The sequence below is a fragment of the Antechinus flavipes genome, chromosome 5, assembly GCF_016432865.1.
Source record: "Antechinus flavipes isolate AdamAnt ecotype Samford, QLD, Australia chromosome 5, AdamAnt_v2, whole genome shotgun sequence".
Lineage (NCBI taxonomy): Eukaryota > Metazoa > Chordata > Mammalia > Dasyuromorphia > Dasyuridae > Antechinus > Antechinus flavipes.
In genome coordinates this window covers 184,516,434-184,538,944 of record NC_067402.1, presented here as the reverse complement: position 1 = coordinate 184,538,944, position 22,511 = coordinate 184,516,434, and the positions used below count along the sequence as shown (strand labels likewise).

At 35.8% G+C, this 22,511-nt stretch overlaps 1 protein-coding gene across 1 annotated transcript in view; it reads right to left on the bottom strand.

The window, feature by feature from the left end:
• LOC127538664 (uncharacterized) overlaps nt 1-22,511 on the bottom strand; it is a 91,288-nt gene that overhangs the window by 15,139 nt on the left and 53,638 nt on the right. Inside the window, exons 9-16 of the mRNA XM_051962429.1 lie at nt 12,926-13,199; nt 11,716-11,981; nt 10,322-10,607; nt 9,234-9,460; nt 7,059-7,332; nt 6,349-6,590; nt 4,917-5,202; nt 766-995 (exon numbers count right to left, since the gene is read on the bottom strand). Coding sequence (XP_051818389.1) covers nt 766-995; nt 4,917-5,202; nt 6,349-6,590; nt 7,059-7,332; nt 9,234-9,460; nt 10,322-10,607; nt 11,716-11,981; nt 12,926-13,199 — 2,085 coding nt within the window. The remainder of the gene's footprint in view (nt 1-765; nt 996-4,916; nt 5,203-6,348; nt 6,591-7,058; nt 7,333-9,233; nt 9,461-10,321; nt 10,608-11,715; nt 11,982-12,925; nt 13,200-22,511) is intronic.

The following is a 22,511-nucleotide window of genomic DNA, read 5'->3' as shown; positions in this document are numbered from 1 at the left end:
TCCATAGTCATAATTCTAAAGTAATTGAAAAGAAAAGTGAAAAGGAATCTTTGAATATTCCCACTCTCTGAAAGACTCATAGTGAAGTGTTAACTCTGTGAAGAGGGGAAGTCTACATTTATCCTGACTCATCAAAGATGAAAGAATTTCAATCATTCTAACATAAGCAGGTGATAGTAGGGATCTTGTTTGGGGTGATCCAGTCATGGAAGTCTAACTACCATCTCAATAATCCTTTTGTATTTTAAGTAGACAGAAATTGTAGGATTTTTAGGGACTGAAATGAGAACATATTGAATATCCTAGGGAATGAAGATCAACAAATCTCACTTTAAAGATTAATATCAATTTTCATTAATGTGGAGGAGAAGCGGGGCAGCTCAGTAGCTTTTAATAGTTAAGAAGCCTGAAGACTAATGACAAATTGTCAATGATGGATGAAGAAAGGTATCAAAGAATAAAGCTGAACTGAATAACAACTATGGCAATGCAGCTTGATTCTGGGCTTCCCAGGGAGAAGAAGAGCGAACATTCTATGGTCCTCTTCTCAGAGTAATCTTTTGAAATGCACAATATTAAATACATAGAAGTTCAAAACTAGCAAATTTATTGATATATTAATTTCAAAACACCTTTAAAAACACATCTTGGATCCTAGATTAAGAACACTGGCTTTGTAGAAATCATAAATCTCAATTATGAATCTTTCTTGGAAAGAATTATAAATTGTTACTGAAGTCCTTATCATGGGGAAAGAATACTCACCAAGTGAACTAGTGTCTTCACTATCTTTGGGTGATGATAGTTGAGATTCAGGACTGACTGATGAAACATCAAGAGAGATTAATCCAGATGTTTTCCCAAAGACTCTTATTTCACAGAAAGACAGAAATGTTTCTCTTTTTGGGATGACCACACTCACATATCTTCCTCTCATCGTCCCACATCTGAAAAACTCTGTTTTTCCATGGCCAAGGAAACCAATAATGGCACATCTGTAGACATATCATATTTTAATTTGTAAAGACTCAAATGTGCTGATTAAAAACATTTATATAAAGCTAGGCAGTTTTGAAAACAATGAGTAATGCTTATTGTATAGGTTTTCTTGAAATGGAAATTTATTGTTTTATATTGAATCTTATCTTACAATATGCTGTGTAATGGCTATGTTATTTTTTATTTTCTCATTTTTGTATTTAAATTTTTTTAAATTTTAAAATTTTAAAAATTACCAAAAAAGAAAGAAAATATTTACATAGAGGTCATTTAAAGATGATTAATCCTTTGCCTCACTTATTTTATAGGATGGCTTCTCAGATCAACATTTAACTTGTTTTATACACGAATCTTGTCAAGATGACCTCACTGAAAATTATCCCTGAGGCTGCAAATGACATCAGCTTTTACCTTGGAATACCTATATTAGGAATGATTATTTCCCCTTCTCCTTTATACTCACATTTAATTTCTGTATTATTTCTTGTTCATTCTTCCTCTTCTGTGACATGTCATAGGTTTAACTTTTTTATCTTTTTTTCCCCCACACAACTCAGTGTCTTCATTCCTGAGCACATTACTGGCATGTAGTAGACACTTCAAGATGTCTATTTCTTAGAATATAATTGAATTACAACATTTTGCTCTTGTATATTCTATGCCATTCAACTCCTGGCTGGATAACTCAGAAATGGTTTTCTAACTAGTTTCTCCAACACTGGAATTTGTCTCTTTCAGTTCATTGAAGGCACATTCCAAATTTGTTGGTATATTGAGTATAGCACTTTAAAAATTTAGGATTTTAAATAGCTAAAATGGTATTCCATCATATCTACTATTCTTATTGTCAGCAACCCTTCCTAAGGCCCACTTGACTTCATTTTCCAGGATGTCTGGCTCTTGATTAGCAATCACACCATTGTGGTTATTGATGATATTAAGATCATTCTTGTAGAGTTCTTCTTCTTCTTAATCTCTTCTACTTCTGTTAGGGTCTTATGATTTTTGCCTTTTATTATTTCTAATTTTGCATTAAATATTCCCTGATCTCTCTAATTTTCTTGAAGCAATCTCTTGTCTTGCCATTTCTATTTTTCTATTTTTTTGTATTGCTCATTTAAGAAAAAAAATTAATCTCTTCTTGCCAGTCTTTGGAATTCTGCATTCACTGGGCATATCTTCCCCTTTCCCCTGTTTCTTTCACTTTCCTTCATTCTTCAGTTATTTGTAAAGCTTCATCAAACAGTTATTGTTCTTTTTCTTTGGGGATGTATTTTTTTATTATAGCTTTTTATTGACAGAACATATGCATAGGTAATTTTTACAACCTTATCCCTTGTACTCACTTCTGTTCTGATTTTTCCTTTCTCTCCCTTGACCCCCTCCCCTAGATGTCAGGCAGTGTTATACATGTTAAACATGTTAAAGTATATCCTAGATACAATATATGTGTGAATAACTGAACAGTTCTCTTGTTGTACAAGAAAAATTGGACTCAGAAGGTAAAAATAACTTGGGAAGAAAAACAAAAGTGCAAGTAGTATGCATTCAATTGGAACTGAATTGGATCTTCTCTTTGTCGAAGAAATCCACTTCCATCAGGATGTATTGTTGAAGTATATAATGATCTCCTGGTTCTGCTCATTTCACTTAGCATCAGTTCATTTAAGTCTCTCCAAGCCTCTCTGTATTCATCCTGCTGGTCATTTCTTACAGAACAATAATATTTCATAACATTCATATACTACAATTTACCCAGCCATTCTCCAATTGATGGGTATCCATTCAATTTCCAGTTTCTAGCTACTACAAACAGGGCTGCCACAAACATTTTGGCACAAACATTCCCTTCTTTAGTATCTCTTTGGGGTATAAGCCCAGTAGTAACACTGCTGGATCAAAGGGTATGTACAGTTTGATAACTTTTTGGGCATGATTCTAAATTGCTCTCCAGAATGGTTAGATTCGTTCACAACTCCACCAACAATGCATCATTGTCCCTGTTTTCCCATATCCTCTCCAACATTCATCATTATCTTTTCCTGTCATTTTAGCCAATCTGACAGGTGTGTAGTGGTATCTCAGAGTTGTCTTAATTTGCATTCCTCTGATCAATAATGATTTGGAGCATCTTTTCATATGAGTAGAAATAGTTTCAATTTCATCATCTGAAAATTGTTCTTATTCTTTGACCATTTATCAATTGGAGAATGGCTTGATTTCTTATAAATTAGAGTCAGTTCTCTATATATTTTGGAAATGAGGCCTTTATCAGAACCTTTAACTGTAAAAATGTTTGGGGATGTATTTTTTTGTTGCTGCCTTCTGTACAATAATACAAACCTCTGTCCATATTTCTTCAGGCTCTCTTCTAGATTGAATCCTATATATCTTCATTACTTCTACTTCACATTCATAAGAAATGTTATTTAAGTTACATCTATATTGTCTGATGGTTTTCCTTACTTTCTTCAATTTAGTTTGAATTTTGTAATAAGAAGCTCATGATCTGAGCCACGATGAGTTCTAGGTCTTTTTTTAACTGACTATATAGAATTTCTGAACCCTTCCTTGGCTACAACATATAGAACCACTCTGACTTCTATATTAATGATGTAGAGTTTCCTTTTGGATTGTTGAAAATAACCAAGTTATTTTGACAAAATTCTATTAGTCTCTGCCTTACTTCATTGTATGCTCCAAAGCCAAACTTGGAAGACCTAAGTTCAAATTTAGCTTTAGACCCCACTCTATGACCCTGAAGAAGCCTAGTCCTCTGTGCCTGAGCTTTCTCTTCTGTAAAATGAGATGGAGAAGGAAATTGTAACTTTGCCAAGAAAACCCCAAATGAGGTCATGAAGAGTTGGTCAAGTGTGACATTACTAAAAACAACAATATTCACTAGGTTCTCATTCTAGCCAGGAAATCCTTTTCTACTTTCCTAATCAAATTGTTATGCAACTCACCACAGAGGCAGTTCCAAAATATTTTCTTCCTCCCTCAAGTCACTCAGAACACCCTTCCCAAAAGGTCAGCTGAAGACCTTGTCTTATTCTGCAGTGAAAATAAACACTTGTGCCTTTGTGCTAGATTGGAGTTCTTACTTCAATCACCTTATCTGTTCTTTCTCATCTCATTTTGCTTAGATATCTTGTCCCATTTAAGTTTACCCTTTCTCACATAAATCCCTCTAAATACCCCCTTGCTTCTACCCTAGCTCCTTCCCACCCCTCTGCCCCCAAACTCCAATCCTCAGGATGGACTTTATGCTACATTATCATGCAGTCTATTCAGAATATAATAGAAATGAATGCTTTAAAAAAAAGAGGGAAATCAATAATGTCAAATGGCAGAATGATTATCAATTCAGATAAAATGGGAAGAGAGGAATTTTTTCTTCATTTGGAATTATTCTAATCAAATGGAATGTAACATTCTTTTATAGGCTGGGTACCATTTAGGTCCCAAGCTGGATGATTACACAAATTTAGAGTACTCCCTATTTTTCTTCAATGTGTTATCTCATTTAAAATGAATGGCATGATTACATGACAGCAAAAAGAATTAGGGGTTGCAACACTTAGAACAATTAGGAAGTTCATATCCATGATGTGAATTTCACTGCTCTGATTTCACTGAATTTGTACAAGTTAGCCAAGGATATTGAAATATTGAGATATTGAGGGACTGAATGGGAAAGGGCTGTATGCTTAAGTTATCAAGTAAATATTCTCAGTTCTTGCCTATTATTGTTTATAGTCAGAACATTATATATAATGGGAATTAAAATACATATTTTGCTACATTATTGTTTTAATTAAATTACCTAATATTTTTATTCACTTTGTAAAATGAATATAAAGTTTGTAAAGTGTTTTAGAAATATTACCTCAATTTTTATATTCAAAAGATAATACCTGTCATTGAAAGTGCCACCATTGTGAGGAGAATCCCCCACCAGAATTAATGCTCCATGTAATTCTTCCATACAACAATCTTTTCGGGGGGTAATTGCCACAGACTTCACAGTTTCTTGCAGACCCAAATCTACCATCCACCAGGGATTAGACTCTCGTTGTGTATGAATACAAGTGCCTTTTTCAAAATCACTGAGTAGAGACCCATCTACAGCTCTTTCAGGAGACCCAGAAGCACTGGAGATGCTGGACTGGAAGGCTGGTTTTCCCTCTGATAGCACTGGAGCTGAAATAATGAAATATTTGAGTATATAATTCAATTAACCCTCAGAAGCAGAAGCTGTATTACTAAAATGAAAAGTTAGTTTTCCCCTCAATCAGGGGATCCAAAAAGTACTGCTACTTCAAGAAGTGATATAGAACACTTAGTCTTTATCCATCGACATTATCCAGTGTCATTCTCACTTTTATGAGTTTACTAATCCAATAACATTCTACATGAATATAACTTCTCTTTTCTATGCAGAAAAATCAAGCCTAGATGATGACTTACGAAGCATTCAAATTTATCTGTTTTTACTTGGTTTATAGAGATGTTACATAGATCAAAGGCAATTTTCTGCTTCTTACATCCTGATAGTTACATGTTTCAATCACATGCAATAAGAAGATTGAAATGATGTTCAAGGTGAACTGAAAGATGGCATAAGTAATTGTGAATCTTGTCTCCATATCACATCTGGTGATTTTCAAAGCACTTATGTAACTTTCCTGGCAACTGCAGTTTAAATACCATAGCAATCTCAAAATTTTGTTTGGTAAATACTTTAAACCAAGGGACTATTCTGCAAATGATCATTTTTTTTAGCTAATTCTTTTGCTATAAAGAAGCTGGATCCAATTTAGAAGCTTTAAGGGAAAAATAAGTCAATTAAAATATAAAACATTCCAGATCACATTTTCAAGAACTAAAAATATTGAAAATATATTCAAATACTTACTTACTAAAATATATTCAAACACTTATTAAAAATATAAAAGAATCCATAAAAGAATAGAAGAACTCACTAAATGTCTTATGATTATGATGGTGATTCTTATTGTGCTAATTCTCCTTCCCATACTTAACATAATCCCTAATGCTCACTCTAAAACGAGCTTGGAATACAGGATGTCTTCATCTTTTGTGAGTTGGGTATGAATGCTGAGAGAAATAGTTAAGTGGACTAGAGAAAGGTGTAAACACAAAAACAAAGAAGTAGCTAAGAATTGGAAATATTTTTGAAAGTAAAAAAAGTTTGAGGGAGTAGCATCAGAAGAAGAGCACAAATTTCACAAAATCTTTTAGGAATTGTGCTGTCTAAACAATCTAATATGAGCAAAGAAAATGACCAAAAAATCACTGATGTACTGTCAAGAAAAAAATGCTCACCAAAAGTGTTCTCTGTGAGATCAAAATTATAGAAAGAATCATGATCCGAAGTAGATGATAAGGTAGAAGAGAAATCATTGAACACATTGTCTGAATTCTGGGCTTTTCCAAAGACTTTCACGTCACAAAATGATAAAACCTTTTCTCTCCCTGGTTGTGTGATAGTCACATATCTTCCATTCATTTCTCCACAATTGAAAACGTGTTTTATCCCAAGACCCAGGGAAGGAATGACTGCACATCTGGGAAAAAATGTTGTTATTAATGAGAATTATGTGATGATTATATATGAGCTATGCAGGAGGAAAATAAAATATGAATTATTTATCCCTTGGTATTATCATGACTCTACTGCCCAATAGTTTATTTCCTAATGATTTAAAAAAGCTTCCTGAAATATGACCTCTTAAAACTCAAATATAGCATGTTTAAACACAAATTTTTGACTTTGAAGTACTACTTCAGTAAAAAAAAAATTCACTGATTTTAGAGTTCCTAAAGGAAGAGAAATAAAGAGTAGATAAGGGGAGCACAGAATGTGGCAACCAAGAAGGGAACATGCTGAAGATGATGGCAGAATTGCCTTCACTGGACTAACATTTTCATTTTTCTGTGTGTAAATTTATCTTCAGAAATGTCATATTTGGAAAATGATTCTTCAATCCATTATCAATCCATGAGTTTTTAAATAACAGGGCTTAGGTCACTACCTGGCATTCCACTTTCCGCCGTGATAAGATGAGTCTCCCACCAAAATCAGGGTTCCTTTTATTTGTTCAGGGCAACAATCTTTTCGATTGGTGATTGACACAAATCCTAGGGTTTGTGTAGAACCCAAATCTATCATCCACCAAGGATCGTTCTCTTGGAGGGTTTGAACACAATAGTCACTTTGAATAGACCCATCCATAGGTTTTTGAGGAGACTGGGAAGGAATGGAGGCACTGGACTGTGAGACTGGTTTTTGTTCTGAAAGTAATGGACCTGAAGAGATGAGAAAAGTGAGAATAAATGTCAGAATCCATGCGACAAGTGCATCCTAGGGGATCAGTGTAATGAAAAGATTTCTGGCTTTGAATTTACAAGTCCTAGGTTCAAGTTCAAATTATGACACAAACTATGTGTAAAACCTTGTACAAAACCTTTTATCACTCTATGCACTTCCTTTTTCTCATGCATAAAATAAGAAGATTGGATTGATTCTAGATTCTTTGAGGACATTTAAAGCTCTGTATCTCAGATCCCATAACTTCATGTTGAAGAATTACTCCCATGATAAAAGGAAAATTCTAAAATGGGTCCATCCTCTGTAATTATAGTTATAGGCAGTATATGTCACTCAACTTTATGATCTATTACTACCTATAATGAACACAAATTATGTACTTTATGCCATTGACCTGCTTCTTCCCTATAGATTTGTAGAAAAAAAACATATACATATATGCACAAATTGCTTTCTAAGGGTCTCAATTTAGCACTTTTGGAGACCTAGAGATCACCTTCTAGTTTCCAGTGCTCCAGTTCTAGGGGAAGATTTTTAACCTTGTTTTAGTCATCTACATATTGATTTTATTTCTTTCTCCCAACTTTTGTCATCTACAAATCTGAACAAGGTCACTTCTATGTATACATACATACTTAAGTATGGTTGTATATAAACATATTTAAAACAGACATTAAAAAATGAACAGAAAAGCTTTAAGAGAAGCCAGCCTAAGCCAGACAATCTCTCCAGAAGAATTTTTATTCATTAACCATCACTATTTGTAGATAATTATTAAATAATTAACATTTATAATTTAATGTTTGTTTATTTACTTATTTCACCTGTCCCTCATTTTCTAAACAACTAAATGGCCTTCCTTCATGTATCTACCCTGTATGATAAGTCTATCTTATAATGAAGAGAAAGGGATAAGGATTGGACTTTAAATTATATTGGTTAAAGAACTCTGTAGAGAGAAAACATCCCTCACGAATGGGTTGATATTTCTCTGCAACTTAAGAATTCTGGAGTTTCCTGAAAGTGATTTGCCCAGGAGCCCCCAGCCAATAAAGGTTAGACTTGAACCCAGGAGTCCTTAGGTTTGTGGGGACTTGCCCTCTGTCTGATAGCCCAATTGCCTCCCAGTGTAGCAGACACAAATGGCAAAGTAGACTTAACTTGTTCTCACCTCTCAACTTTTATCTCTGGGTCAATGCAAAACTCTCCACTAAAATATTCATTCAAGTCCCACAGAGAATCCTTTATTAGTGGCTACTCTTGCTACAAAGATAAAATTTAACAGGAATGGATGAAAATCAGTGAGTCTTGGGTTCAAATGATCAAGTTCTAATTAAATGCTGGGGGAAAAGGAAGGTTCATGTGCTGGATACAGAAGCAGGACTTTTAGTGGCTGAACTGAAGACATGCTGAATATTTTGGGGGATAGAGGTCTAAGAGAACCTCACTTTAAAGATTAGAAACCTTTTTTTTCCAGCAATGGGGAGTAGTATCTCAGTAGAATTCAGTAAATTGTAATTAAGAAGACTGAAGAGTAAGGTGAAGTGACGGTGAAGAAGGGATAATGATATTAAAGGGCAATACTATAATGACAGAAAGCTATGGCAATGGAATTCAGAATTCCAATGGCAGATTTCTGGGTTTTACATGGAGTATGAGCAGACTGGACAATTTGTGACCCTCTTCACAGAGTAATGTTTTTAAATGCATTATTTAAAAGACAAAGACATTTAAATCTAGCCAAATATAATGTTATACAAATTTCAAAATACTTTAAGAACTTTGACTTCATATGAGTTATATTCTCAACTATTAATTTTTCACAGAAGGAACTATAGATTATGTTATGGAAGTCTTTATTATGAGGAAAGATGCTCACCAGTTAGGGCAGGGTCATCATTAGCCTTGGGTAATGAAGTGACAGGAGGAGTGACAGGTAGGCCACCATGAGAGATGAAATCTGATGTTTTCCCAAAGACTCTTACTTCACAGAAAGATAGAAATATTTCTCTCTTTGGGCTGATCACACTCACATATCTTCCTCTCATTGTTCCACATCTGAAAAACTCTGTTTTTCCACGGCTCAAGGAACTAATGACTGCACATCTGAAGGCAAATCATATTTTATGTGTCAAGAATCAAAAGTCCAAATTTAAAAGAGCTACAAAGAGTTTGACAGAAGGGATTAATCCCTAGATTTATTTATTTTCAGATATGTTCAGAGATCAAAATTAAACTGTTTTACAGACTGGAAATAATAAAAAGTCTTATCAAGAAGGACATCAAAAAAAGTTGTACCTAGAGATGTAAAAGACAGCATCATCCATCATCTTTTTGGAGTACCCATATTAGGCAAAATCATTTCTTCTTTCCCTTTATATTCACAATTAACTTTCTTACTATTTGTGTTGTTAATCATTAAATCTTGTATATTCTTTCTCTTCTATAACATGTATTAGAGTTGCTTTTTTTTTTAAGTTTTCTTGGATACCTAGCATTGAACAAATTACTGGCCCATAGTACATACTTCAATGGGACTGTTGATTGGAATATAATTAAATTAAAATTTTATTTCATATGTCATATAAAATTTTACTTTAATTATATATAACACTATATTCCCACATTACCTCTTAAGTGGATCATAATAAATGCTTTTTCATCTAACCAATCACTCACTTTTAGGCTCTGGTTCTTTCAGTTCGCCCAAGGCCACATAGCAGGGACTTCCTTTCTCACAAACACAGTTCTTAGCAAATAATTTTCCTAACCATGATTACATAGTGACAATGAGACTCCCAGCCATAGCTTTTCTTCCTAACATTCCAATTCTGTACATAATGGTGAGTACTTCTTGATTCCAAGATCTAGTCTTCACCTGTCTGGTTACATACTAGTATATCTTTCTATTTATATGCAAGAGTCTGTTCCCATTTTATTTTCAAGAGATAAAACTTAGCTTCATACTTGGAATTGAAAATGCCACCATTTTCAGGCAATTCCCCAACTAGAATAAATGCTCCATATAATTCTTCTGTACAACAATCTTTTCGAGGGGTGATTGCCACAGATTTCACAGTTTCTGTTGAACCCAAATCCACCATCCACCATGGATTAATATCTTTGTTTGTTTGAATACAATTGCCTTCATCAAAATCACTTAGGAGAGACCCATCTACAGCTCTTTCAGGAGATCCAAAGGGATTGGAGATGCTGGACTGGAAGGTAGGTTTCCCTTTTGATAACACTGGAGCTGAATGATGACATACATATGAGGGAAAAAGTCAATCAACCATCAGATGCAAATTGCACAAAATGAAGAATTCTCCCCAAATCCAGGGACAAAAGAATGACTACCACTATAAAGAAGTGATATAGAACACTTAACCATCATTCATTGACATTGCTCTTATATGTCATTCTCATTTGAGTTCATAATCTATTCCAATGAAATGTCCTATACTAGCATATCTTTCTCTTTTAAACAAATGTGGAAAGATCCATGATAGAATTCACAGTTCTCTACTTGTACCCAAATTATAGACCAAAGGGAATTTTCTTCATCCTTCAACCTGATAAATACATTTGATGAGCTCACACAATTAGAAGCTCATAATGATGGTTAAGGTGAATTACAAAATGGTAAGGAATTGTGGATCTTTCTCCATGTTGTATATTCTGACCTTCAAGTACATTTATTTAATTTTCCTGGTAATTGCTATCTAAGTGCCATACCAATCATAGGTACTTTTTTGGTGATAAATTCTTTAAATGAATGGACTCATTCTGCAAGTGAGCATTTACTTCATTCTTTTGCTAAAAAAGAACATAGATTCATTTTAGAAACATTAAGGGGGGAAAGAGTCAATTAATTCTAGCCAATTCTACATAAAACACTCCAGGTGAAATTAAATATAACTTAAAATATTGAAAACATACTGAGAGATGTTTAAAATATTTAGTTATTAAAATATAAAAGATTCCATAGGAGAGAACAACTTAATAAATATTTTATGGTTCTGATGGTGGATCTTTTTGTGTTAATCCCCATCAACATACTTATCATAATCCCTAGAGTTCTTTCTGAAAGCTAATTTGCAACAAAAAATGCATTCCTATTTTGTGAGCTGGATATGAATATTGAGAAGACTAGGAATAGGAATTAGAGGAAGAAGAAATAAGCAAAAAATAGAATGTGGTGAGGAGGATGAGTGAAATTGGGATTAGTTTTAAAAGGAAGAAAGTTTGAGGGAGTAGAATTAGAAGAGAGGCACATTTCATAAAATTTTTAGAAATTCTTCTACCTTAATATCTGATTTGAGGAATAAAAGTCAGAAAAATGTGGTGAAAAATGCACTCACCAAAATTATTCTCTGTGAGATCAAAATTATAGTAAGAACCATGATCAGTTATATGTTGGTCATCACCAGAAGTAGATGATAAGGTAGTAGAGGAATCATGGAAAACATTGTTTTTTGAATTTGAGGATTTTCCAAAAACTTTCAGATCACAAAATGATAAAACCTTTTCTCTCCCTGGTTTTGTGATCGTCACATATCTTCCATTCATTTCTCCACAATTGAAAAGCTCTTTTATCCCAAGACCCAAGGAAGGAATGATTGCACATCTGGAGGGAAATAATGTTGTTACTTACAAGAGTATTGGGGTGATTTTACTTTGTGCAGGAAGAAAAGTAAAGATGAATTATTTATCCCTTTGTGTTATCTTGACTCTATTGTCTAATATTTAAGCTCCATTTTTTCCCTATTCATTAAACTAAAACTTAATACCAAGTTTGTTTTGTACTCAAATATACCACTTCTGTCCTTTAGGCCTTAGGTTAGCAAAAAATAAATGCTTTGACTTTATGTTCCCAAAGATATATAAAGGAGGGGAATTAATGTTTGGAGAAGAAGAGAAGCACAGACTGTGGCTAAGAAGTTAACATGTTGAAGATTTGCTAGAATCAACTTCATTTGAAATTGTAATCTGTGATTATGATGGAATAAAATTGTTCTGTAAGAAATGATAAACAGGATATTCTCAGAAAAATTTTGAAAGTCCTCCTTGAACTCAAGCAAAGTGAAATGCATTGTATAGAAAAGTAATGCCAATATTATGGGATAATCAGCTATGAATGACTTTGCTTTTCTCAGTAATACAATAATCCAAGACTATTCTGAAGGATTTATGATGAAAAATTCTATTCATAATGAAAAATTCTATTCATACTCAGAAAAAGAACTGATAGCATTTGAATATAGTTTGAAACATATTTTCTTTATTTTTTTAAAAAGAAAAATTTTTTTTTTTGCTGTTTGACTTTTATTGAAAAGTTTTGCATAACTTCACATGTGCCTTCTCAATGGGGATGTAGTGGGGAGAAAGGGAGAGAATATGGAACTCAAAAGTTTTAAAAAGAAATGTAAAAAATGTTTTATATGTTAAGTAGGGAAAATAAAAATATTAAATTAAAATATCACTGATAAATAGAAATATCTTATTTGAAAAGTGATCTTTCACTCCATTACCAACCCACCAGCTTTTAAATGAGAAGGCATAGGTCAATACCTGGCATTCCACTTTCCGCCTTGATCAGGTGAGTCTCCCACCAAAATCAGGGTTCCTTTTATTAGTTCAGGACAGCAATCTTTTCGATTAGTGATTGACACAAATCCTAGGGTTTGTGTTGAACCCAAATCTATCATCCACCATGGGTCATTCTCTTGGAGGGTTTGAACACAATAGTTACTTTGAATAGACCCATCCATAGGTTTTTGAAGAAATGGGGAAGGAATGAAGACACTGGACTGTGAGGTCGGTCTTTGTTTTGACAATAATGGACCTGAAGAGATGAGAAAAGTGAGAATTTTTTTGTAAGGTGTGTAGCTTAGTGTTTTGGAAAGATTGCTGGTTTTGAATTTAGAGATCTTGGATTCAGGTTCAAGTTTTGACACATTCTAAGTGTAAGCCCTTGGACAAGACCTTTCATCACTCCGGGCCTCTCTTTGCTCCTTTCCAAAGTGAAGAATTTGTATTGACTAAATCCTTTGAGGATGTCTTTAACTTCTTCATCTCAAATTCTGTGAGTTAATGCTGAAAAGGAAGAGTTACTCGAGAAACAAAAGCAACACTTGAATAGTCAATAATTGTTATTCTTAACTTTAGGACATATTGCTACTTATAATGACCACAAACTACATAGCAAATTCTATTGATCTAGCTTCTCTATACATGTGAAGAATAGAAGAAACACATCCATATATAGGTTGTTTTAGGGGCCTCAATTTTGTAAAATAATTCTTTTTTATTCTTTTTTTTTCTGAGACAATTGGGGTTAAGTGACTTGCCCAGAGTCACACAGCTGGGAAGTGTTAAGTGTCTGAGGCCAGATTTGAACTCAAGTCCTCCTGATTTTGGGGCTTGTGTTCTATCCACTATGCTACCTAGCTGCCCCTAAAGTAATTCTTAAACATGGAAGTCAACTATTAGTTTCCAGTGCTCCAGCCTGAGAGGAAGATTTTCAATTTTGATTTAGTTATCTGCTCTATTGACCACTCTTCCCAACTTTTTGTCATTTATCTGATCAAGTTAACTCTTATAAATTTTTAAAAATCACTGACCAAAAAAAATCAAAATCTTAATAGGGATGAGTAGAGAGATCACACCTAGACTATTCCCTCCAAATGAACATTTATTAGTCTGTCATGGAGAGAAAGAGTGGGTAAGCATCTGAGGACCAGTTTGAATCATTTTTCTTTCTCACAGCCAGAAAAAAATAAACAAAGACTATGATTGGTCTGTCATGGAGATAGAGAATGAGCAGACTTTGGAGGATCAGAGAGACTCATCTTTCTTCCCCACCCCCAACTCCTTTCATAATCAGCAAAACCTACAAATTTAGAGTCTTTGTTATCAGACTTTGCTTAATAGAAATAGGAAACTTAAACTCTTGCAAATGTTATCACTGAGGTCTACAAGTTTAGTTTTGAACTGTAAGTATTGATGCAAAGTTATTTGGTGCAAATTTCATTCAATATTTAATAAATAATACAAAATAAATGGGGAATCAATGTTCAGTTTCATATTTCTGCCTTGATTCAATGAAGAGATGTCTTCAATGAACCATCTTTAAGCCAAATTGATAAAATTATGAATGATTACAATCCATTGGAATTAAATTAGCAATGGGACAATAGAATGCAATAATTACAATAATTTTTTACAAGGCCATACATGAGAGCTTTGATTATTACTGCTCCTGGTTGACTTTTACAAATGTTTCAGCACAAGGTGATAAGTCTCTCATGCCTTCTATGTATGAATGTTTTGATAGATAGACATAAATAATCTCTTATTAGTGGAAATTATCAAAAATCTTCCTTTATGTCTCCCCCTTTTATTAATGAATTTTGTTTTCTCTAATAATGTATACAATAAATTTTAAGACCTTTTAAAATCAATTCAATTCTACTTATACAATAGCTCTATATGTGCCCTCCAGACTTTGCTAGTTGATAAGCATCTCCCATTTGGGAGCTTACCTTGGCTTAGGGAAAATTTGATTCAAAACCAAGGGGATGTCCAACCTCCAGGGTGTCCTCAGGGGTGAAGAGGTTAAAAGACATCCTGGAGTGGAGGTCCCATCACTCAACTCCTATTATGCTCCCCGGTTCTCATGATAAAAATCTCTGCTAAAGAGAAACTGAGGCAAAAATTGCAAACAATTTATTAGCAAGGTTAGCAATTACCAATAAAAAAAATCAAATGCAGGCAGAGCAATTTGTTTATACAATTGGTTATGTAAATCACCAGTAATACAAATTAAACTAAGACTGTGATTGGTTTGACACAAAGAAGGAGGGCAAGCATCCTATGATCAAATTGTGTCATCTTCCTTTCCCCCACTCCTTGTATAATCAGCAAAACAACTCACAGATGTTAGTTCATAGGTATAAAGAAGTCAAATTCTTACAAATTGTACTACTGAGGCATATACTATTAGGTCTGTTTGATGCATAAATATTTATTCCATTACACTGATTAAATATAATTATTAATCAGTAATTAATAATACAAACTAATATGGTATTAATTTTTGATTTCACAACTTCATAATCCATTTTGCAAATGTTACTGAAGCATATATGGAACTCTTCTTGATCCTGTTTATTTTCAGTCTCTTTGTTCCCCTTGTTGGTATCACTCGTTCCCTGTGATCCTTGTCTTATGTGTAGTTTTGACTTTCACTCATTCTAAAGACAACAATTTTAGATAGCAAAACTTTATATTCTTGGGTTTGAAGTGGTTGGAATTGGCATTTTCCTTATCTGATGTGATCTTAGATATGACCTTAGAATCCAAAGTATTTTCCTGAATGATCTACAGAAGAGCCATATAAGAAATACAGGATCATTGATAATAACTGGAATATCCACCTGCATTTTTAATGCCTTCTGAAATCTTTTAGATACTGTTTAGTCATTTAGTGTCCCCTGTTTGGGATCTAATTATCTAATATAATTTGGGGGGACTAAAGTTGTATTACTGAGTATGAAAGGCTAAATGAAAAGGCATTCTTATATATATCCCTTGCTGTAGAAAGATTCGGAGATGTTGATTCTGTGAAGAGGGGAGCCATATGTTCATCTTGATGCATGGAAGATGAAAAAAAATCAGCAACCTCCATAAAATTAGGAGCTAGCAGGGACCCGCTTTGAGGGAGTGAGTTATGAACATCTCACTTTTACCACCGTCACCCTTTTATACACAAAATCAATAAAGAATGTAGGACTTTTACTGGGTGACCTGAATACTAGGTGACATATCAACTAGCTTGGGGTATGGATAACAAAGAGTAACATTTTTCAGCAATGGGATATAGGGCTGAGCAGCACTCTGACAATTATAGTTAAAAAATTTAAAGAACAATATAAAAGTGCCAATGAATAGGGGAGGTTAATATCAAAGGGCAAAGTTGTAGTGGGTGACAGTTACAGCAAAGTAATTCAGCATTTTCAGTGAGCCTGCCATTGGATTCAGAGGAGCAGGAGAAATCTGGACACTATATGAACTTCTTCTCAGGGTAGTGTTTTTAAATGCATAATAAATACATAGAAGTTGAAAGCTAGTCAAACATATTGACGTAAATTTCTAAAACCTTTAAAAAAAGTTTCTAGATCCGAGATTAAGAACTCAGTTTTTACACGAATCAACTTCTTTCACAGAAGAAATTATAAATTATGTTACTGAGGTCCCTATAATGAGGAAAGAATATCTGACTTTGTGACACCTTTTTGGGGTTTTCTTGACTTTGATATGTGATGTATAGGTGCCATTTCTTTCTAATCTTACATAGTTATAAATTTATAAACTCACCAATTAAGTCTGAGGCATTGCTAGCATTGGGTGTTGAAATCTGAGATTCAGGACTGGGTGTTGGAAGATCAGGAGAGATTGACTTGTTTGCTTTTCCAAAGACTCTTACTTCACAGAAAGATAGAAATGTTTCTTCTCTCTTTGGGTTCACAACACTCACATATCTTCCTCTCATCATCCCACATCTGAAAAACTCTGTTTTTCCATGGGTCAAGGAACCAATGATGGCACATCTGAAGGAAAACCATATTTTAATTTGGAAAGACTCAAATGTGCTGAATGAAAACATCTGCATAGAGGTCAAAGATGATTAATCCTTTGCCTTACTTATTTTAAGAAAGGTCCTCAGACTAACATTAAACTAGGTTTATACGTTGGAAATAAAACAAAGGTCTTGTGAGGAAGAACATCACAGAAAGTTGTTCCCTGGGCTGCAAGTGTCATCACCAATCCACTATCTCCTTAGAATACCCATGATACATACAATAATTTTCTTTCATCCCATATCCTTTCATTAATTTCTATGCAACCTTTGCTGCTAGTCACTAAATTTTGTTTATTCTTCCCACACTTAATTTTTTGGTCTTCTCTTCCACACCTAGCTCAAGATCCCTAGCCCTGAGCACATTGCCAAGATATAGTAGATATGGTAAAATAACTGTTGATTGGAACACAATGGAAGTAAAGCTTTTGGTTCCTTTGTGGTCTATGGCTACTTCACCCTAGGTGGATGATCATAAATGTCTTCCAACTAGTATCTCCACCTCTAGCTTCTGCCTTTTTCAGCTCACCAAAGCACAGCTACTGGGATCTTCCTTTCTTAAACACAGTTTTTATTTAATTTTAGATTTTCTTCCTGACATTCAAGACATGGAAGCAATGGTGAGTACTTCTTGAGCACAGCATCTATTCTCCACCTCCCTAATTCTATCCTAGCATATCTTGCTGGCTATATGTGAAACCTTGTTCACGTCAACCATCAGGTACTTACAAGAAAGGCTAGTAGACCTTAGCTAAGAAAAGTATGAAGGGAGTCAAGTGCCAGAATTATAAGGATATTGCATTTCAGTGAATCCATGACTTGTTTTAGCCCCTCCCACGTGTCGGATTCTGTGGTAGGCATTGGAGTCACAAAGGTAAAAAAGAGATAGCTCCTGTCCTTGGAGACTCCCTCTCTCTTTGATTTCAGGGAAGACTATGAGGTCAGAGAGATTAGGACAAGTGGAGATGGGTCTGGATGCAGGGGGAGCACCTCACGGGGGGAGTCAGGAGTGAAGGAGGAGATGGGGACAGGGGGAGTATGGCTGCTATGGGACGAGGAAAGGGGGATGGGCGGGAGCTTACAGCTGAGGGTCTCGATTTTTCTGTAAATGTGGGACAAGGTTCTCAGCTGAGAGGGTGAGGCAGAGGGAGACATGGAAGGTTTCGGGGATGATGAAAACATTTGGAAGTGCTGCTGTGAGCAGTGGGATTGATGAGGGAGGGGCAGTAGGATTGACCAGCCCTGTGAGAAAGCCCTCCTTTGGAAAGGAGAAGAAACAATAGCAGCTGAGAGTGTTGGACCCAATAGGAATGGTGGCAGGATTTGTACCATTACAAAGAACCTATGGTGAGAGTGATGAAAGACTAAACCTGGCAGTGTGACATCAGTGAAATCATGAGGCGACTAGGAACTGAAGATTTCTCATCTCCTGCTTTCTCCTGAGCTCCATCCTCAGGTGAAAAGAGGAATAAGACTTTCTTATGTGTATTACAACACACTTTGAGAAGTTAAGGGAGTGATTGGTTCTCACAGCCTCTACAGCTGTGTGTTATAGTTAAGAAGTTCCAGATCAGTCTCTACAGTTATCTTATTTTTAATTGAGCTAGCAGACTCCAGGGAACCAATATGACCTTGACAATCATATATAAATATCTGGAGGTCATAAAACATAGTTACAAAAGTAGGTGTTGCTTGCAAAAGAATGTATGCTTTTCTTTAACTAATAATAACCTTGCTGTGCTTAGAAAACATTTATATTCTGTATAAGGGATGGAAGGGGATGGAACTTCCTGCTGGTCGGTTCCTCTAAGGAAAAACAATGAAGGACCCAACTCTTCAAAGGCATGAATTCAAGGTCTTTTAAAATCCTAGTTGAGGGGGCAGCTGGGTGGTGCAGCAGATAGAGCACCAGTTAGGAGGACCTGAGTTCAAATGTGATCTCAGACACTTAACACTTCCTAGCTGTGTGACCCTGGGCAAGTCACTTAACCCGAATTTCCTCAGGGGGGGAAAAATCCTAGTTGAACTGTTCTAGATATTCTTCCTATCAAGAATCTTCCCAGGGAGTCCTGCCAGTTCTGTTTCATTTAAAGCCAGCCATCTGCCTATGACTTCTTTTCACCAAGACATTACTAATACCTTCTTGGGGTGAGATTTCATCCAGAGCTTTCTCCAGTGTTCAAAAGGACAAACCTAATTATCTACTACCTCTGTTACCTCCTACTTCTTGACCCGAGTCTCCAGAGACAATAGGACCTTCAAGCTGTGCCTTCTGGGCCTCTCAGGCTCCTTAGGGAGAACCTTGAATCAGCTAATCATCTTCATTCTTCAATGTACCACTCTCTAGCAATAATTGTGGATTTACTGCTCAGTATATAATCCCACCTCCTTACACTGTTCCCATTCTACTGATCCTTCTGAGCCTTTTATTGCTAGTGTATAAACCCTGTTACCAATCCCCAAATTTCTACTTTCTTATTCTAATTTCCTTCAAAATTCTTCCCCACCCAATTTCTCACTCCAGATCTTTCTGCTCCATAATAGTAAACTTGTTTTCTTCTTCAAGCTTTTCATTTGTAACTCTTTCCATCTTCTAGTATTCACTGTGCCCTGACTTGCTTTTAATAACACAGCTTTTTTGGCCTTTTCCAGTGCTGATTTCACTCTCATTCCTACGTATCCTCCCCCAACTCACTGGTCATGGATGGGGAATTGGGATACACCTTTCTACCAATAACCACTTTTAGATTTTCCTCTACTATCAGAACTCATCAGCCCATCCTTTGACTTTCATGACATTCAAGTTTGTAATCCAGACTGGGGGCCATCATCATCTGCTAAGATATTTTCACTTCCTCACTAAATTCAGGACCTAGTTCACAGCTTTTCTCTCTACTACAAATTTTGGTCTCATGCTAGGGGACTTCCATGATTTTTCCTGAAATAACCTAATGTTCTATTTTCACAATCTACCTATTTCTCCTCATTTAAATTTCCACTCCATCTCAGTACACACAGAGATATTCATACCTTTGATCATGAATATTGCCATAACTGTTTCATTGCTATGTTCATGAGCTCAAAAATTGCTCTATCTGATTGTAATTTTTTACTGTTCAATTTTTTCCTATGCCTTACGAAATCAGTCTGCTTCTTCACCCTCGCCATGACTTCCAGTCCTAATATCTGTCTTTTCTTTCACAGCCATCTGCCCCACCACGCCATCCTTCCTCCCCTAACTTTACTCATTAGTGAACCACTGCAACTATCTATCTATTGTTCCATTATATGACCCGTCATCACGCCTTGTGAAACCCAGCCTCGGATTCTCTCTTCCATCCACCCCCTTTGTTCCTATTCACATGTTATTAAATAGTTGGGAAAAATTATGAAACTAGTCTGCTGGCATCCACCACAAATTTATGTTACACACTGATTGCAGGTTGAGGTGTCTGATAAGACTGAATGGCTGAAAGGGAGTTACTGCTAAGAAGTGACAGCTCTAGGTACAGGGTTAGCTGTAGAAGGTCTAAGGATAAATTTTGCACAGCACTGGGTGTTCCCCACCCACTGAGGTAGAGTAGGGAGGCTGCAGAAAGCCTGAGCATCACTGGCTGCAGCCAGCTGGTAGAATTTTGGGCATGGCTCAGACTGGCAAATGGTGTTTGCACTTCTTGGAAGACCTGAGGTCTCCTACCTAGTTGCCATCATGATTTCCCAGGTTTCATCTGGGATGTCTGAGTAGAAGCACAATAAGGAGATCTCTTCTGTGTCTGGGATGGCTGGAATGAAGTACCGTTAATGAATTTGCAGTAGCCTGACAAACATGACAACATGGGGCTGCTTCTTCCTCTGCTTCTGAGCGATGGCCCGGATTCAAACTTTTTGGTTCAAATTCTGAATCTCCAAGTAGAAGGCCCTGCTTCTGCTGAAGGGGCGTCCAAGCTCTTTCAAATTAAAGGGCTTAGACAAACAGCTTAGAGGCCTTTTCTAGCAGGCCATGTTCTGGCTGGGTGGTGGGGTCAAAACAAGGTCCCCAGCCCTAGCAAGCTGCACTCTCCCAGTCTGTAGCCTTTCTGAGGAGAGGGGGCAAGAACCGAGGGCAGAAATGGGAACAGCAGCCCTAGTGATGGCAGGCAGGGGCAAAGCCTCATGGCAGAAATCCAAGGGCCAGAGAACTTGGGCAAGGAAGGGAGGAAGGGGACAGAGACCTCAAAGATGGGGGTTGGGGACAGAGAAGCAAGAGTAGGAGGAGGAGCACGGGTGGGATGAGACAAGTGACAGCTGGGGACTGATGAGAGCTTTTCTCAGTCCTTCTGTTTTCACTTGGAGGTTGTTTTTTTTTAAAGTTCTGTGTGTGTGTGTGTGTGTGTGTGTGTGTGTGTGTGTGTGTGTGTGTGTGTGAGGTTAGGTTTTTAGAGTATTGTAGCCCTAACCCCAGTTTTCACAAAAGACCCATGGTTTTTATTGTGTGAATCTCCTTAGTATGGTGCTTTTGGGGAATGCATATGGCAGAACTATTACTATGCTACTCCCTTTCATTTATAATATTAGTCAACACCCACAGAGTATTTTGAAAGCTGAGAAGCACTTTACCCATCTTTTCTCATTTGATCTTTAAGATTATTTTAAAGAGAGAAAGTTGAGATTCATACCTGTTATTGGGCATCCCTCCTTCATCATGGGAATCCCCCACCAGAATCAATGCTCCTCGTAATTCTTCAGTACAACAGTCATTCCGAGGGGTGAGTGCCACAGATTGCACGATTTCTGTAGAACCCAAATCTACCATCCACCAGGGATTCATTTTTCGATCTGTTTGAATACAAGTGCCTTTTTCAAAATCACTGAATAGAGACCCATCTACAGCTCTTTCAGCAGACCCAGAGAAACTGAAGATGCTGGACTGGAAGGCATATTTTCCCTCTGATAGCACTGGAGCTGAAATGATGAGATATTTGAAGAAAATTCAATCAACCCTCAGATGTAAAGTGAAGACTTTATTACTATAATGAAGTTAGTTTTCTCCTCAACTAGGGGATCAATAAAGTCCTATTACTTTCAAAAAGTGATATTGAACACTTAAGACTTTAACCATTGCCATTGCTATTAAAAACCAGTCTTTCATTATGAGTTCACAATATAATCTAATAATATTCTACACTAAGATACTTCTCTTTTCTATGCAGGAACATGGAAAGGAAAAAATCAAGCTCAGATGATGATTTGCAGAGCATTCACATTTATCTGTTTTTGCTTGGTTTAAGGAGATCTGCTATGCAGATCAAAAGCAATTTTCTGCTTTTTAATATCTTGATATTTACATGATCACACACAATAAGAAGATAGAATATTTTGTGAGCTGGATATGAATTCCTAGAGGAATAATTAAAGGGATTAGAGGAAACAGTAAACAAAAAAAATTAGCAAAGAAGGTAAGAATTGGAAATATTTTTTAAAACTAAAAAAAGTTTGAGGAAATAGCATCTGAGGAAGAGCACTCATTTCACAAAACCT